The sequence below is a fragment of the Rhinoderma darwinii genome, chromosome 2 (assembly GCF_050947455.1).
Source record: "Rhinoderma darwinii isolate aRhiDar2 chromosome 2, aRhiDar2.hap1, whole genome shotgun sequence".
Taxonomy (NCBI): Eukaryota; Metazoa; Chordata; class Amphibia; order Anura; family Rhinodermatidae; genus Rhinoderma; species Rhinoderma darwinii.
In genome coordinates, this window is record NC_134688.1 from 122,640,208 (window position 1) to 122,659,833 (window position 19,626).

Here is a 19,626-nt window from a genome sequence, read left to right on the forward strand (position 1 = left end):
CACGGCGAGTTGAGTTAATGCCAAAGAGCTCAATTTTAGTCTCATCTGACCACAGCACCTTCTCCCAATCACTCTCAGAATCATCCAGATGTTCATTTGCAAACTTCAGATGGGCCTATACATGTGCCTTCTTGAGCAGGGGGACCTTGCGGGCACTGCAGGATTTTAATCCATTACGGCGTAATGTGTTACCAATGGTTTAATTGGTGACTGTGGTCCCAGCTGCCTTGAGATCATTAACAAGTTCCCCCCATGTAGTTTTCAGCTGAGCTCTCACCTTCCTCAGGATCAAGGATACCCCATGAGGTGAGATTTTGCATGGAGCCCCAGATCGATGTCGATTGACAGTCATTTTGTATGTCTTCCATTTTCTTACTATTGCACCAACAGTAGTCTCCTTCTCACCCAGCGTCTTACGTATGGTTTTGTAGCCCATTCCAGCCTTGTGCAAGTCTATAATCTTGTCCCTGACATCCTTAGAAAGCTCTTTGGTCTTGCCCATGTTGTAGAGATTAGAGTCAGACTGATTAATTGAGTCTGTGGACAGGAGTCTTTTATACAGGTGACCATTTAAGACAGCTGTCTTTAATGCAGGCACCAAGTTGATTTTTAGCGTGTAACTGGTGTGGAGGAGGCTGAACTCTTAATGGTTGGTAGGGGATCAAATACTTATTTCTCTGTGCACAATGCAAATAAATATATATAATTTTGACTATGTGATTTTCTGTTTTTTTTTTTAATATAATCTATCTCTCACTGGTAAAATTAACCTAGCCTAAAAATTCTAGACTGCTCATGTCTTTGACAGTGGGCAAACTTACAAAATCAGCAAGGGATCAAATACTTATTTCCTCCACTGTATATGATGGTAATATTGGTCTTTGGATAGTGGTTTTTATTTAGTTACAGTATGGGGGTATTATTCAGTCGCTATGTGGTTATGGTGTAGTAGTATTATTCAGTAACAGTATGGGGGCATTATTCAGTCACTATGTGGTTATGGTGTGGCGGTATTATTCAGTAACCGTTTGGGGGTATTATTCAGTCACTATGTGGTTATGGTGTGGCTGTATTATTTAGTATCAGCATGGGGGTATTAGTCAGTCACTGTGTGGGTATGGTGTGGTGTATAGTAATAGTGAGTTGTGTTCAGTAACAGTATGCAGATATTTAATCTGGTATAGTGGTATGATTTAATAACTTTACATGTGTGTGTATGTGTGTATATATATATATATATATATATATATATATATTATTTTTATTTATATATATATATATATATATATATATATATATATATATATATATATATATATATATATATATAATAAAAAATAGAATAAAGCAGCACAGCTACTGCAGTGGGTGCAGGCCTCCTGTGTTGAGGCTAAAAAGCCTTGTCAATACAAAAATTCAAATGAAGGGACAGTACTCCAAGGAAAAAGGTGATGTGTTTATTCACCCCATAGGCAGGCAACGTTTCGATCCGTCTCAATGGGATCTTTGTCTCTTCATTTGAATTTTTATATAGATTCATATATATAGATAATTTTTTTGTGAGAAGGGGGACATATGCTTTGGGGCTTGCAACACTCCTAGACACACTAGAAATCAGCAATGCAGTTCTCTGCACATAGATCTCTGAATTGATTGCATTATTCATACAATAATTCATCATTTGGGGCCCCACTTTTAACTTTGTCCAGGGCCACACTTTGTCTTAAACCGGCCCTGGTGCCCGGGCCTGTAGACTCTGCAGCTGCCTTCCGGCCTGGCCGGTTTTTCTCTGCTCCGGAGCTGGCGCTGCACTGATACTGAAATGTGATGTGTCATGTGACATTACAATGCAATGTATGTCAGAACTCAGTGCAGCACCAGGGCCAAAGCAGAGAAGGAGCGCCCAGTGGTAAGTGAAAACCAACCAATGCTCACTCCCCGGGCCTCCAAGGCATTGTTTATACTTTGTGTGAACACTTGGGGCAGATTATACTTTGTGGGGGGCACTAAAGGGGACATTATACTGTGGAGGAGGGCAATAATGGGCATTATACTGTGTGAGGGCATTAAAGGGGGCATGATACTGGGGGGCAGCTATGGGGGCATTATACTGTATGGGGCAGCTATGGGGGCGCTATACTGTGTGGGGGGCACTAAAGGGGCATTATACCTTGTGATGACATTAAAGGGGGCTTTATAGTGTGGTGGGAACTAAAGAGGGAAATATACTGTGTGAGGATCACTAAAGGGGGAATTATACTGTGTTACATAGTTACATACACCGTGTTCCAAATTATTATGCACATTGGATTTAAGTGTCATAAACATTTAATTATTAGTTTTTGAATTAAACTCATGGATGGTATTGTGTCTTAGGGCTCTTTGGATCATTGTAATCAATCTCAGACACCTGTAATAATTAGTTTGACAGGTGTGCCAAATCAAAGGAAAACTACTTAAGAAGGACGTTCCACATTATTAAGCAGGCCACAGGTTTCAAGCAATATGGGAAAGAAAAAGGATCTCTCTGCTGCCGAAAAGTGTGAAATAGTGCAATACCTTGGACAAGGTATGAAAACATTGGATATTTCAAGAAAACTTAAGCGTGATCATCGTACTGTGAAAATATTTGTGGCTGATTCAGAGCACAGACGGGTTCGTTCAGATAAAGGCATAATGAGGAAGGTTTCTGCCAAACAAATTAATAGGATTAGGAGAGCAGCTGCTAAAATGCCATTGCAAAGCAGCAAACAGGTATTTGAAGCCGCTGGTGCCTCTGGAGTCCTGCGAACCCCAAGGTGTAGGATCCTCCAGAGCTTTGCAAGTGTGTATAAAGCTTTTATTCGGCCACCCCTAAACAATGCTCACAAGCAGAAACGGTTGCAGTGGGCTCAGAAATACATGAAGACTAATTTTCAAACCGTGTTGTTTACTGATGAGTGCCGTGCAACCCTGGATGGTCCAGATGGATGGAGTAGTGGATGGTTGGTGAATGGCTGCCATGTTCCAACAAGGCTGCGACGTCAGCAAGGAAGTAGCGGAGTCATGTTTTGGGCTGGAATCATGGGGAGAGAGCTGGTAGGCCCCTTTAGGGGATCCCAGACGGTGTGAAAATTACCTCTGCAAAGTACGTAGAGTTTATGACTGACCACTTTCTTCCTTGGCACAAAAAGAAGAACCGTGCCTTCCGTAGCAAAATTATCTTCATGCATGACAATGCACCATCTCATGCTGCAAAGAATACCTCTGTGTCATTGGCTGCTATGGGCATAAAAGGAGAGAAACTCATGGTGTGGCCCCATGTTCCCCTGACCTAAACCCTATTGAGAACCTTTGGAGCATCCTCAAGCAAAATATCTATGAGGGTGGGAGGCAGTTCACATCAAAACAGAAGCTCTGGGAGGCTATTCTGACATCCTGCAAAGATATTCAAGCAGAAACTGTCCAAATACTCACAAATTCAATGGATGCAAGAATTGTGAAGGTGATATCAAAGAAGGGGTCCTATGTTAACATGTAACTTGGCCTGTTAAGTTTTTTTTGATTGAAAGAGCTTTTGATTTCTGTAAATATGACCTCCTGATGCTGCAAATTCAACAAATTACCATTTTAGTTCTCTTTACAACCTTTAAAATGTTTTGATCTCTGTTGTGCATAATAATTTGAAACAGTGCATTTTGAGTTTTTTACTTCTAAAAAAAAATCTGTTATCATTAGGAGATTTGTTCAATAAAATTTGCATTATACTCCAACGGTTGATGGCTTGAAGATTATACTGACTGTCATTTGCATCGACTATTTAGGAAAATCAGCGAAAAATAACAAATGCATAATAAATTGGAACGCGGTGTAGTTAGTACGGTTGAAAAAGACACATGTCCATCAAGTTCAACCAAGGGATGGGAAAAGGGAAGCTAAAAATTTCTACACATAGGAGCTAATATTTGTTTGTTCTAGGAAATTATCTAAGCCTTTTTTAAAGCCATCTACTGTCCCTGCTGTGACCAGCTCCTGCGGTGACTATTCCATAGATTCACAGTTCTCACAGTAAAGAAGGCTTGTCGGCTCTGCAGGTTGAACCTTTTTTTCTCCAGACGGAGGGAGTGCCCCCTTGTTTTTGAGGGGGTTTTACATGGAACAGGATTTCACCATATTTTTTGTATGTGCCATTAATATTTTTATATAAGCTAATCATGTCCGCCCTTATTCGTCTTTTTTCAAGGCTGAATAGGTTTAATTATTTTAATCTTTCCTCATAACGTAGATTCTCCATGCCCCTGATTAGCTTCGTTGCTCTTCTTTGTATTTTTTCCAACTCCAGGGCATCATTTCTATGAACTGGAGCCCAGAACTGAATTGCATATTCTAGATGAGGCCTCACTAATGCTTTGTAAAGTGGTAATATCATATCCCTGTCCACCGAGACCATGCCTCTTTTAATACACAACATTATCTTGCTGGCCTTTGAAGCAGCTGATTGAAATTGCATGCTGTTATTTAGTTTATGATTTACAAGTACACCCAGATCCTTCTCAACAAGTGAATCCCCCAGTGTAGCTCCCCCTAGGACATATGATGCATGCAGGTTGTTGGTACCCAGATGCATAACTTTACATTTATTTACATAAACTTTATTTGCCAACTGGACGCCCAAACACTTAGTTTATTTAAATCCGCTTGCAATTCACGAACATCTTCCATAGACTGAACTATATTACATAGCTTGGTGTCATCTGCGAAAATAGAAATAGTGCTATTAATCCCATCCTCTATATCATTAATAAATAAGTTGAATAATAGTGTTCCCAGCATGGAACCCCCGGGGTACACCACTTATAACCGGGGACTATTCAGAGTAGGAATCATTGACCACAACATTCTGGATACGGTCCTTGAGCCAATGCTCAATCCAATGACAAACTATACTTTCTAAACCTATAGTCCTTAATTTACCTATTAGATGTCTATGAGGGACAGTGTCAAATGCCTTTGCAAAAGTCCAAAAACACTATATCCACAGCGGCCCCTCTGTCTAGGCATCTACTCATCTCTTCATAAAAACAAATCAGGTCAACTTCTGTCCTTAGTAAAACCGTGCTGGCTGTCACTTATAATACTATTTTTTGTATATATAGTCCCTCAATAGCCCCTGAAACATTTTCCCCATTTTACTGGTCTATAATTACCCAGGGAAGACCCAGAGCCCTTTTTGAACATAGGCACCACATTTGCCCTGCGCCAGTCCCTTGGCACTATACCAGTCACTAGAGAATCTCTGAATATTATGAAGAGGGGGACATAAATAACTGAACTAAGCTCTTTAGGAACTCTAGGGTGTAACCCATGTGGTCTCGGGGCCTTGTGTACATTTATTTAATTTCATTTAGCTTGGACCATATCTATATTCATCCAATTCAGTATATCAACTGATATATTAACAGCACTGGCACCATCTACATCAGCTGCTCTTCCTTCTGTTGTATATACAGAGCTAAAGTAACCATTTAGTAACTCTGCCTTCTCTTGATCCCCTGTGACCAACTCCCCATTACCACTATCTAGGGGTCCTACATGTTCAGACCTTGGCTTTTTTGCATTTATATACTTAAAGAATTTTTGGGGATTTGTTTTACTATCCTTGGCCACCTGCCTTTCATTTTGTATTTTTGCTAATTTTATTAAATTTTTACAGATTTTATTAAGCTCTTTATATTTTACAAAGGCTACAGCTGTACCCTCAAATTTGTATTTTTCAAATGCCCTTTTTTGTCATATATTGCCCTTTTTACAGAAGGTGTAAGCCATGTGGGGTTTAATTTTAGTCGTTTATACTTGTTACCTATAGGAATAAATTTTGCTCAATTACCCAAAGTAGATTTGAAAAACTCCCATTTATCATTTGTACCATTATTTGACCTTAGTTCTTCCCAGTCTATATCCTAAATTGCAGCCATCATCCTGGGGAAATTGGCCTTCTTAAAATTAAGTGTTTTTGCCCTCCCAGCCTGTGCTTGTTTTTTACAGTATAGGTAAAATTTAACTATATTGTGATCACTGCTACCGAGGTTTTCACAAACATTGACATTCCAACAAGCTCTGCATTATTAGAAATGACCAAATCCAATAGAGCTTGGGGGCATAAGGGGGTATTATACTGTGGGGGCAATAAAGGTGACATTATACTGTGTGTGGGGCACTAAAGGAGCATTATACTGTGGGGGGCAGCTATGGGGGGGCATTATACTGTATGGAGCAGCTATGGAGGCATTATACTATATGGGGGGAACTAAAGTGACATACTGTGTTTGGGCATTAAAGGGGCATTATACTGTGTGGGGACACTAAAAAGGGCATTATACTGTGTGGGGGCATTATACTCTTTTATGGGGGTTTTTTTATGATGGGGTGGGGCGCCGAAAGAAAATTTTGCACAGTGCACCATCTATCCTAAGACCAGCCCTGGGTTTCGGTGACAAGCTTATTACTTTTTTTTTTAGTCCATCAGACCCAAACTTATGTGCTTCTCTCTAAGTCTGAAGTCACAACCCTGATGGTTTAATTATTGTAATATATAAGCATCATCAGGATGGCATGTGTCACTCTGTTGTGGTAATTCCTTTGTGTGCTTCCTCCACATTACTCTAATAGCATACACCAAATTAATATATATATTTAGAATCATTGCATTTTGCAGTATGCAACTTGTTTCTATTATTTAAAAAGCTCTTTGATCAATAACATCTCTGAATCTGTTTATTTTCTTTCCCATATGTAACCTAATATGTAAATTATTTATGTTACCAGTACTTTATACATGCGGTGTGCAATAATAAACACAAGTCTTATGTACGATACATAATGGAATATGTGATAAACACTGTTGTTTGCATTATATAATCGTCTTTGAAATGTGAAATCTTGTTGAAAGAAGAAAGAACAGTTATAATACATAGATATAAACAAATACATTTCCTAGTAAGAATAAACTTGTGCAACTAATAGCTCCTGCATGTACTATATACAAGTCATTTGGTGTTGCTAGCGAGAGCATAAAGTTGCCATCTATTGAGGAGGAGAGAGGAGATATCATGTTGTCGGCGCCCTGTAAGGAGGGCTGTGGAGGCCGAGATAGTAATGTTGAAAGGTGCCGGACAGCCTATATTTTAGTAGTAACAGGGACCACTTAACTGTGGAGGTTTGATGTACCTTGTGCAGCGCACAGGTGACACATGCTAGGACCAGCCCTGGATGCAATTAAATGCCTCTATCGTGTAAGGCACCATGCACACGAATGTGTTTTTGCGGCCGCAATTCACCCGCAAATATGCAGGTGAATTGCGGCCCCATTGCGGTCCCATTCATTTCTATGGGCCCATTCACATGACCGTGGTTTCCATGGTCCGTGCATTGCCCGGGAGCCTGGACCGCAAAAAGATAGGACATGTCTTATTACGGCCGCATTTTGCGGTCCAGGCTCAAGTGAATACACACGGGCATGTGCATGGCCCGCGATTTGCGGGCGGCCCATGGGTGACACTCCGCGGCCGTCTGAGCCGCAAATCACAGCCGTGCACACCACTACGGTCGTGTGCTTGAGGCCTAACTGTTGTACTAAATGATTTCTAGCCTAGGTCTTAGCCTACAATAACTAATGGAATATGTTTTATCCTAAGTTTAAAAGATCCTAAAAAGAGGAACGTAAGATAGATAGATAGATCTATCTGTCTGTGCTTGCTGCTTAATAGGCAGAATACACATTGTTGTATGCAGCAGCCAGCATTTTGCTGGCAGATTTGTAGGGTACCAGTGGGGATTTCCTTGAAGCTCTGAAAGCTAATCATTAGATTTTACCAGCTTGTAAAGGCGAATCTACCTTCACCTACAGTATGTTTATTAATACCTAAAGGGTTTGTCTCATGAAGATAACCCCTATCCAAATACCCATTAGGGCATATGGATGTCATAGTGTTGGGTCCTGTGCCCAGGATCCTCCTCTATGAGCCAGAATGCAGAGCTGCTCTGGTGGACTCGAGCTGTCCATCTGAAGGGCTGCCATGCAATACTACATGTCCCCTGCACCGAACTAGCTGGACCTGGCTAAATTAGTTGTGGCTCCACCTTAAATTTCAAAGGTAAAGATTGCAAAATTGTTTAAACTACGCCCCTGGGTTTAGCTCTAGCCTGATCTAATAATCACACAGTAGGTCCACGATCCTGTCCCAAGGCCTAACCGAGGCAAAACTAAAACAAAGAAACAACAGGTTCTAAATGTGCATTACGTGGAGATAAAAAATGGTTTTAGTGCAAGACTTTGTTCCAGGAAAAAAACTATGTGTGATGCTTTGCTCTCTCCAAGGTAGTATTTTCCTACTTATGCGGCTACGTGCAAGGAAAGCTAATAGGTCAATCTTCACTGTAACGGAGGAATGAATCCTTCTAGACCCTGGGCAAGTCTTGTATTGAATCTATTTAACATTTGTCAAGTTCAAATGTATATAACCACTTTTAGCAGCATTACAACAGAGATCAAATTACTGTACTTGAACATGAGATTTTCGGTACAAACATAACAAATTAAAAAATTGAGAGGTTGAAAATCAATATAATAATTTGTATTTGTACAAACAAAAATCATTAATAATTGCATATAAAATACTAAACAAAACACATGCACACTGTACTGTATAATAGAAGAGAAATTACTATATAGAAGATAGATATACTCTATAGTTATTTACTGAATGGGGCTGAATATTATCCATTAGAGACCTAAAACAAGGAACACATGCTGTACATGTTTTGTATTAGATCCATTCTTTATAAAACTTGTATTATATAATATTAATGCATGGTAGATAACAAGTTAACACATACGTTTTTTTTTATTATTATTATTCCCTGTTGCATTTTACAACATCATTTTGAAGAATGAGAAATGTAAAAAAATATTGACATTCTAAGTAGGACTCATGAACCACTAATGCTCTACACTGCATGGGGATTTCACATTGCGACTTACTCTAGATGACCTAAATCTTACGCTTTCCGCAGCCCCCCTTCCTCACTTCATGACTCATGCCTTAGTCTGTTGCCGCATGAAAGGAAAAACTGATAAAGATGGCAAAAAAGAAAAGATGGTTTGGGAGAGATAAGGACAAGAGAGAATGAGAAATATCTTTTGTGGATGTTGGGACTTTGTGATGTTGGGTAAAAAGATAACAAGGAATAGACAGTGTGCCATATAAAAGTACAGCACATTGGAAAATAGAATATAGACCATAAAAATCTATTAGGTTGACTGATGAAAATATACTTATAGATTTGGGAAGTGCATGTACAGGAATTCCTTAATTTTTACTTATTATTAAAATCACATAATGAAAGGTCTTTAAATGTGAAATTATGTAGCCTTTAGGAAAATTCTCTATATGTGTTTTATATACTGCCACAACTGTTACTGGATTAATAATTTTTGAATTGTTTTATGAAATCATTTAAATGTGTTGTATGAGATCTGAAAAACATGTCTGCTTTCTTCCATAAACAGCGCTACTTTTGTCCAGTGGCTATGGCTGGCATTGCAACACAGTTTCATTCCCTTGGTATTTTTTGTGTTATAAAGCAGCCAGTTTTTCAGAACTATTTTAAATTATGAAGTCTGATTAGTTCATTTCTAATTATTTTCATATTTTTTTTGTGATAATGTTTGATTCTAAAGTTTCCAGTTTCTAAAACCAGCTTTCCTAGCTGATATCAGCTACATGACAAAGGCACGTTACTAAGCATTTCCACCATAACAAAAAATATGAAATGCATGGTACCCTCTTCAGTTAAAGGGGTTGACCCAAGATCAACATTTATCATGTATCCACAGTATGTTTTATTGCCGGGAGTCCACTGATGAGATCCCAACTGATCACTAAAACGGGGGTTCCGGGCCACCGCAGTTCCTCCTCACTTCAACCCCCACAGTGAGGAAGAGCTTGAATGGAGCGGCAGTCGAGCATGCACCCTGCTCCTCTATTCAATGTCTATGGGACTGAAGAACAGTGCACTCAGCTGTGCCTGTCAGTCCAATAGACTTTGAATGGAGCGGCACAGCGTATGCTGACCCGTCGCTTCATTCAAAGTTCTCCTCACTGCAGTCGTGCAGTGGGGAGGAACATGGGGCTTGGGATCTTTGTTCTAGTGATCGTTTTCTACCGCAGCAGATTAATTAATGTCTTTCTACCAGCTTTCTGGAACACATGCATTTAAAATATAACATTCAGCCCCAATGCCATATTTGCAAAGCCCATGCGGCACTTTGGAAACAGAACCCATTGACTTTAATGGTTTTCGTTGGGTTTCCGTCAGGGCGTCTGTGGTTTTGCCTGAAACAAAAGTGCAGCGCTATTATTGTTTCTTGTATTCTCGGCCAGATCTGCGGTGGAGGCCCGTAATGGAGCTTCCAACGCAGATGTGAACGAGGCTTTATCGTTTCTTTCAACGCAATTATGCCAGAAAACTAACGTAATTGCATTGATAAATTTGCTCCAATACAAGGGTGTACATATCATAGAGGCAGACCATGCAGCTGCTATGGGGCCCTTGGATATAGGGGGCTGAGTCATGTTTGGTCCCATCCCCTTTTCTTCTGGGTGGTAAGAACCCAAACAACCAAAAAAGGGGTGAAGAATTGGCAGAAAAAGCGCAAAGAGGGGGAAACAAACACTAAACGCTTCTGTCCTGGCTTACAAAACCTGGCACTATAATGCGGGGTACAGTTTTATTATTGCTATTATCCCCCCTTTCTTCTGTGTACGCCCTTGGACACAATAGGTCATAAGGTTGTCCAAACAAAACTATTAAAAAGCTAATTGTGATAAGGATCCTCACATCACTAGTAAAGTGAACCTGTCACTTAATGTTAGAGCACTAAAACACCAGCATGTGTTTAGCGTTCTAAACATGCCCTCTCTAAACTGTCCGTTTTTCTCTAAAAAGAAGTTATAATACAGCGGGTTCTGTATGCATATTACCAGAGAAGAGTCCAGGTGTACTGGCCTCGTCTTCATCTGACCACTGAGCATGTGCAGGATGCCGTTGGACTCATCTCAGGACTCTTCTCTGATCATTTATATTCAGCGCACACTGTATTGTATCGTCTATTTAGACAAAAAAGGCATGTTTAGAACACTAAACCCCAGCAATATAACAACATGGTGCTTCAGTGCCCTAAAATCTAGTGACAGGTTCCCTTTAAGTTCTGACTATCCTACTCTTTACACTACAATCTGTCTGTGGACTCCTACTTGGTTCCATTTTGCTCTTTACATAATTACATCTGTTGCTTTGCCTTGTGCTTACTTACATAATCACAAAAGAAAAATCTCACAACTCTCACAATATCAGCAAGATATTCTGAAGATATGGTTGACGGCCGGATGTTCTATGCCCCAAAGTACATGAAAACACAATATATATGAGGAAAAAAAAGTGTGCCGACAAATAATGTGAGGCGCCACATTGACTTTTGCCATCATTGACTTTTATCCCCTGCATAAACATATCTTTAAATGAAAACATATTGTCGATAGTTATACTTATCATAGTATTCAGTACTTTAAAGAAAATGCAAGTGGGACAGGACTGGAACATCTAGACAACAAATATATCTAGAGGCTAATGTGTATAGGGGACCTGAGCTTGAAATCCAACTTTACTGGATTTGATCAATTAGTATATGCTCACACAGGGCAGATACGCTGCGTAAAAATACACAGCATGTCCGCCCTGGACGTTGCAGGGAATTTCGGCCGAGATGCCGGCTGCAGAAAACAGCACTAAAAAAAAAAGTTACTTACCCATAGCCATGGTCACGTGTCCCTCTGACGTCCTGCTGCCTGGTCTCCTGGGATGAAGTTTCATCCCATGTGACGGCTGCAGCTTGTGATTGGCTGCAGTAGTCACATGAGAGACTGGGCTAGACGCAGGAGCAGAGAGATCTGGGTAAGAATAATTATTTATTTTTCTCAGTTGCGATTTTTTTGGCAGAATCGCAGCTTGTCCGCCGCAAAAATCGCAACATCTGCTATTTGTTGCGGGTTTTACCTCCCCATTGAATTTAAAGGGGAAAACCTGCAACAGAAAAGCATAGATTCTGCGATATAAATTGACACCGCAACGCAGGTTAATTTATGAACGTTTTTTCAGCTGTTTTTTTACGCAGTGTGTGGATGAGATTTATTCAAATCTCCTCCACTATGCTACTACTGTATGTATATGCTGAGGATTTTCTGCAATGAAATCCATTGAGGAAAATCCGCAGTGTTTACGCTACGTGTGAACCCGGCCTTACAGTATTCTTAGTGATATGTTGTTATTAATGCTAATTTATCTCTTATATTTAGCCTACAGGCCAGTCATTATATAACACTTTTCTTATGTTTTATTAAGGTATTTCCATGCCAGTTCCTGTGTTTGGACTGCAAGATGACAGTAAAGTGTTCAACCAAGAAAACTGCTCTTTAGCCGACGAGCACTTCATAATTGTTGGTTCCTTTGTTGCTTTTTTCATTCCTCTAATCATAATGGTGGTCACATACTTTTTAACCATAAAATCACTCCAGAAAGAAGCTGACCTGTATTTTAATAACCTGGGGGCAAAGAGCAAGCTCGCTTTGTTCAGTTTCCTGCCACAAACATCTATTTCATCAGAGAAATTATTCCAGCGCTCCTTGCAAAAAGAATTTGCTCCATACGGGAGAAAAACGATGCAGTCCATCAGCAATGAGCAAAAAGCCTCTAAAGTCCTAGGGATTGTGTTTTTCCTTTTTGTGATTATGTGGTGTCCATTTTTCATCACTAATGTGATGGCCGTATTCTGCAAGGACTCATGCAATGAGCATATTATAGGAGAACTGCTGAAAGTATTTGTGTGGATTGGTTACTTATCATCGGCAGTTAATCCGCTTGTATACACACTTTTCAACCAAACCTACCGCTCTGCATTCTCGCGCTATATTCAGTGTCAGTATAGGGAGGAAAAGAAGCCTTTACAGTTAATTTTAGTGAACACCATCCCAGCACTGGCATACAACTCAAGTCAACTGCAGCTAGCACAAATGAAGAACCTGAAGAAGGAAACCAAAAAAAATGACTATTCTTTGGTTACCATAGGATTGCCCCCATTAGATAAACCATCGGTTAATGAAAATGTTAGTTGTTTGTGAATGTGGTAATGCTACAAATGTCAATGTGTGTTGTATACTGACTGGACGTGTAGCCAGTGATAAGAGTTTAATATCGAAAACAAAGATCTTCTTAAAGAAAAAGAAAACCGATCTATTATTTTATCATGGAAACCAGGGTGGGATTTTCTATAAGGACAATGTAGAAATATCCAATATACATATATTTATTTTTCACTGTCTATAAGATAGAGAAGAGTAACAAAAAGCTTTTATATGAGGCATACCTCTGCATTCCTTTGTACCTCAAATAACTCCCTATATCTGTGATTGAGCACTTTAATAGTCTATGTTCTAGCATAGGGCAGCCTACATTTAAAGGGGTTTCAACAGATACTGTGCCCATTAAATTGAAACCTTTCAGATTTACCTAAAGTATTATTCCACTTTTAACAGCCGTTTAAATCTATATAACAAGTTAATACCTTTATACACATTTTGCTCTATTGTTATTGAACCTATTTTGAGTTATTTTATGCCCTTTTTTTACCATTCATAGGAATAGCTGCTTTCGATGTTCCCTTGTTTGCCCTTGGAAACAGAGAGTGATTTAGCTCCACACTAGTGTCAGTCACGCTTATCTCTAATTAGGTAATTATCATCTGAACTCCCATAATGAACTGCTCTCCGGTAACAGGAATCCAGCAAAATTCCTGTTACCAGAAAAGGTGGTTTTATACAGGCAGATATCGCACGTGTTTATTGCATTTAAAACGATCACCGATTGACAATACAACTCGCCGATCGGCGCTCGTTTGCTCCCTTCAAATTGAGCAATGATCGTTTAGTATGTTTACACAGGGAGATGTGCTGCCGACTGGCATCCATTTTTTTGGCCGCATAAAAGATGCGATCAGCCAATGATCGAGCATTTGATCGTTCATCAGCTGATTTTTGGTCTGTTTATACAGGCCAGGGATCATGAACAATCATTCGTATGAAAATGCGTTCACCCGATCACTGGCTCGTGGAAAAGGAGATTTAATTTAGCTTTAAACATGAAGCTTTAAACATATTGTAATTCAAAAATGGTACAGATAAGTAAAGTATTTACAGTAACTGAATATTATATGTAGATTTTAATTCTGCAAAGTTGTAAATTGTGATTTAAAACATACTTTAATCACAACCATCTAAATTATAATAATTCCACTAAAAACCTGAAAATGCAGGTGTAACTGCAGTCAATCCTAATATCCAACAATCCTTCTTTCCCATATTCCCATGTGGAATTTGTTTTGCAGGGCCCTCTTAGACCTTCCTCTCATGTGGTGGTTATCAATGGTCAATAATAATAGTTTCCATTGACTACAGAAATAGAATAAGGTGTGTGTGTGGGGGGGGGGGGGTTACTGCAGTCACACCTACATTTTCAGGTTTTGAGAAGTTAGGCTTATAGCAAATCAAAATATTAGGCACGTAAAGTAGCAATGTATTGCCTTGAATTAAGACAAATTCAGTGTTAGAGCGTTTTACATGTCAAATAAATATACCTCTTATTTACCTGTTCTGCCAAGTTTTGTAATTTTAAAGGTAAACTGTTACCAGGACTAGGTTCTTTAGATTACAGTAGTAGCAATTGTATCCACTAAATGGCCCTAATGTGATGATCAAGAAGCCAGAAAAACAAGTCCAGCGGCACCAATTCCCTTAGAAACAGGAAGTCCTCTCAGGCATTTGTCATGTTGTTAATGCATGGCTTTACCAAATGCCTGAGAGGGCTTTCTTTTTCTTGGAAGTTGGGTGGGGTGCAGGGATAACTTCTTCTGGCCTCATGACTAGCACTTTGTAGGGCCATTTAGTGGATGGAGTTATACCATAATCTGAAGTGAACCTGTCCTGGTGACTATTGAAGGCTTTTCCTATGAAACTAATATTTAGCAACTCATATTGTACTTAGAAGAATTGATGCGGTTTTGAAAGCAAAGGGTGGTCACACCAAATATTGATTTGATTTAGATTTCTCTTTTGTTCATTCACTTTGTATTTTGTTGATTGATAAAAAACTATTAACACTTCTATTTTTGAAAACATTCTTACTTTGCAGCATTTTTCCACAACTGCCTAAAACTTTTGCACAGTACTGTGTATAAGCATAGTTAAAAAAACTTCTAAATATTACATTACATTACAAATCTTAAACTGGTCCTAAGTTACAGCTTGTATTAAAGCACACCGCAGAATTCCAAATTCTGCTGTTGCTATTGGAAGCAGTCAACAAGTTTATTGACAAACACATTTCTAGCAGCTTAGCGGAGCTCTTATTATGTAGTGACATGGTTTGTTTTTCCTACATCAGAGTATTGTACAGTGACGTGTCTAAACACTCTGTTCAGACATTGAGCCAGCAAGGAATTTGCAGAATTGTAAATACAGCTCTAGATTTTACAGACTGTAGGATCAGTAAAAGATAACATATGTAATGTATTTGAAAAGTCAAGTATAAAGTAGATTTTTTTTTTTATATACAAACTGTACAGTAGCTTTCTCAGGTGAATAAAGCCTGACCTTATACCTCTTTCATATTCATAACCACCAGCTGAAAGTCATAGTAATTCATTATTGGCATGCTTCGTTTTCAGTGCTTCGAATTGTCTTCTTAGGGTATGTTCACACGTGGCAAATTCAAATTCAGAAATTTATGCTATAAAATCTGTTCCATACATCTAAATAGACTTGTTTCTGTAGCATGCACATGGATTTCTGCAAACCCTATTCAGATTTTTAGGCAGTCGCAGAAAATCTGCTGCGTGTGAATATATCCATAGCCCTTAATGATTTGCAGGACTTTTGTCAGGATATATGTTAGAGATTAACATATTAAAAATTAGATTTACCTAAAATAATACAAGTTTAACAATATAAGCTCAATGCAAACATCAATCCAGTGGAATAATTTCCTTGGCTTGCTCTTACTTAGTGGATGTCCCAGTGCTAAAAGCGTGGCTCAAGAAACAAGATTTTTCTATTTATTTGAAGTGGGTGACTTGTGAGAATACATACCACCTCATGTTTAGTAGTAATGAGTTTCTTACTATGATATTTATATTGTTAACAACTATTTATATGGTTATCTGAATATTTTATGGCTACATCTCTTGACCGTACCTTAACAATGCAACATGATGATATCACTGGATTGTGGCTTTTCTGTATACTTTATCTTAAGCAAATACTCATGACAATTGAAATCAATTGAATGTACCTGTGGCACTTGTACCCATTAATCTGCATTTCTCAAAGTTTTTTCCATCTTCTGTTATTTAATATATTCGTGTTTTTAATTTGAAGAAAATGTAAATGGTTGAATTATGTGAAAATGCATTGTATATTTTTGAGCAATATTATAAATTAAATCAATGCAGTTATTTTTAATATTGTGTTCCGTTTAGGTCACTTAGGAAAATTTAAGGCACATAACTCAAACAAGAACACATTTTTTACCATTGAAAATATCTTGTGATAATTAATATTATTATAGTCAGTGTCAGAGTAGCCTGGGTTTGGGAGAGCTAAAGGTACTCTAAGAATCCAGCCTCGGAGTCCAAATCAAGATGACGATGCATCGGAGAGATCACACAGACACGGAAGTTCATCACTATCACACATGTGGCATTTCTCTGGTGCTTGGGGCCTTGTGACATTTGTTTATACACATTAAGGCAATACAAAGTTTGAAGACTAATAGAAATCATATATGATTCAGTTCCAGCCCAGTAATAGAGGTAGCTTAACCAATCACATTAAAGGTCACTTCATAGTATATGAATATATTACTTGCATAAAAAGTACTACTAGCATAACTATATATGGCCTCAGGAAATACTCTTGAGCCCCCTCCATTGGAATTAAATTTTCATCTTTGTTAATATTGCACCTGAAATCTTGTTTGGAGAAGATAAGACTTTCAGTCTCATTAAAAACTAAAAGTCTTGGGGTTGTACAGACGTCAATCTATTATAATTGTTCTAAACAATTATTCACTGAGACTTTCAAGGTCTAACACATGTTTTCACATACTTATTAACTCTCTATACTATGGACTTTTCTACTGAATGGTAAATGATAAACAACAATTACTCTCAAAGACCCACTGTAAAGGATTTAACAGACACAGCTTCTGTGTCGACGCCCGTGATTAATCAGTCTGCATCTGCTCCTAGGTCTGATAGAGTGACTCGATCTGCTACCAATCAGGCTGGTAGGCTGAGGAGTGGGAGAACCTATCACAGCCTGGTCAGATGGAGCTAGCTCCCGCCCTCGGTCTATTTATACCTTCATTTACTGCTTTTCCTTTGACTGTGATTCTGTCCTGTTTCCTGGCTCTGCTGTTCCTGCTTGTACTATTGACCTCTGCTTCAATTTGACCCTGGCTTTACTGACTACTCTCCTGCTCTGTGTTTGGTACCTCGTACACTCCTGGTTTGACTCGGCTCGTTCACTACTCTTGTTGCTCACGGTGTTGCCGTGGGCAACTGCCCCATTTCCCTTAGCTTCTGTGTACCCTTGTCTGTTTGTCTCTCGTGCACGTATTGAGCGTAGGGACCGTCGCCCAGTTGTACGCCGTCGCCTAGGATGGGCCGTGCAAGTAGGCAGGGACTGAGTGGCGGATAGATTAGGGCTCACCTGTCTGTCTCCTTACCCCGTCATTACATCCCTCTTTTGTTTATTAATTTATCTTTCAATCGTCACAGGCATTGGCACATGGCAGGGGTACTTCTACACAAGCCGGGGTTTGATGCCCAACAGGTGTAGGGAGACTTCACCTATCCACTTCACTCCATTTCCCCTGGACTAGAACCTGCCTGATGTGCAGTTTCACTCTCTTTGTATTGTATCAAATTCAGTAGCTATTTGTCCTATCCTGTACAGACTAATAGGTCGGGAGTTTTGTCCTGGTGGCTGGTGGCTGGCCTGTGGGTGAATGTTTTCCAGAGATCTATCCACCTATCCCACTAAACCAGTTAGCTGGAGCCACTTCCTTCTCATTTCACCACATATTTACTCTTACCTGCATGTTGCCATGTGGATCTATATAGTGGCCGCAGGTCAGACCAATTACCTGGCACATTCCACCTTGTGCAGCAGTGAGATAATCTAGGACTATTTTATGCTGGCTGATTACTATAATTAACTGTACAATATATATTCAAAGCATCAAACATACATTCCGTTACATTACCAAACAATTTAGCAAGCTTTTCTATATTATGTGCATTTCAATTTACAACTAGTAGTATCCCTTAACTTAAGTGCCATCACATTGACCCTTTTCCAATGACCCACTCATGGTCAAAAGCATGCCTCACTATTGGAAGAGGGACACTAACATTTGTCCACTTATTGTCCCATTCATCTTTCAAATGTTCATTTAGGGTTGAGGCACAGGGTGTCATCAGGCAGATGAGGACGACAGTCCAGGCTTCTGCACCCACTTGCAGTGGCTGTTCGTGGTCCCATGTCAGTTTCCCCTTGAGCTTAAGTGAAGTGGCCATGGTAGTGCCCGTCAATCCTTGGCTTAAGGCTTTTCTTCACGTTTCTTTTGAGGACGACCCAATCTCCGGGTTGTATTGTGTGTGTACCGTCTGTGGAGTTAGGGTCCTGAATAGAAGAAAATAAACATTTATGCACTTGTTGTAAATGCTTCTGTAAGGCCCCAAAATACTGAGTAAAGTCCCCATCCATTGCCTGTAGCTGCTGTAACTGCTGAGGGAAGTACAAGCTTGTCTTGGGTACACTTCCAAACAAAATTTCATAGGGGCCAAGGATCAACTTCCAGTTAGGCGTTACCCAGACTGAGCACAAAGCAAGGGGTAGACACTCAGTCCAGAGCTTCCCTGTCTCTTCCATTGCCTTTTTGTATCCTCAACTTCAGGGTACCATTCATTCTTTCTACCCTATCACTGCTCTGGGGGTGGTAGGGAGTGTGGAAAGCCAGTTCTATCCCCACTGAACCCATGACCTTCTTCATAATTTTCTCCAGCAAAATGGTTCCCCTGTCACTTGCTATGATCTCAGAGACCCCATATCTACACACAACTTCACTGAGAATTTTCTTCGCCATATTTTTTGCAGTGCGGGAAGATACTGGCCAGGCTTCAGGCCACTCTGAGAACAGGTCTACACATACGAGCACATATTCATACACACCTACCTTGGATAGTTGTATGTAGTCGATATGCAGATGGCCCCAACCTCAGCCTCCTGGCCGTGTCACACGGTCTCCTTCCCCAGGCTTAAAGGGCCAGCGCGCGCACTCACTAAAGTTTCCCTAACCTATCCCCAGATTACCCTGGACTATAAAAAGTACTCCACCCTTCCACTCATTGCCGGAGTGTTGTTGTTGTCTACCCATGTTCCTATTGCAAATGGTCCCTTAGTTGTATCCTGTTGC

The 19,626-nt window shown here is 39.7% G+C and overlaps 1 protein-coding gene across 1 annotated transcript in view; it reads left to right on the top strand.

Annotated features, from left to right (window-relative positions):
• Positions 1-16,588, top strand: part of HTR2A (5-hydroxytryptamine receptor 2A) — a 74,933-nt gene extending 58,345 nt beyond the window's left edge. The window contains exon 4 of the mRNA XM_075852248.1: positions 12,439-16,588. Within this exon, the coding sequence (XP_075708363.1) occupies positions 12,439-13,214 (776 nt within the window). The 3' untranslated portion in view covers positions 13,215-16,588. The remainder of the gene's footprint in view (positions 1-12,438) is intronic.
• The last annotated feature ends 3,038 nt before the right edge of the window (positions 16,589-19,626 follow it).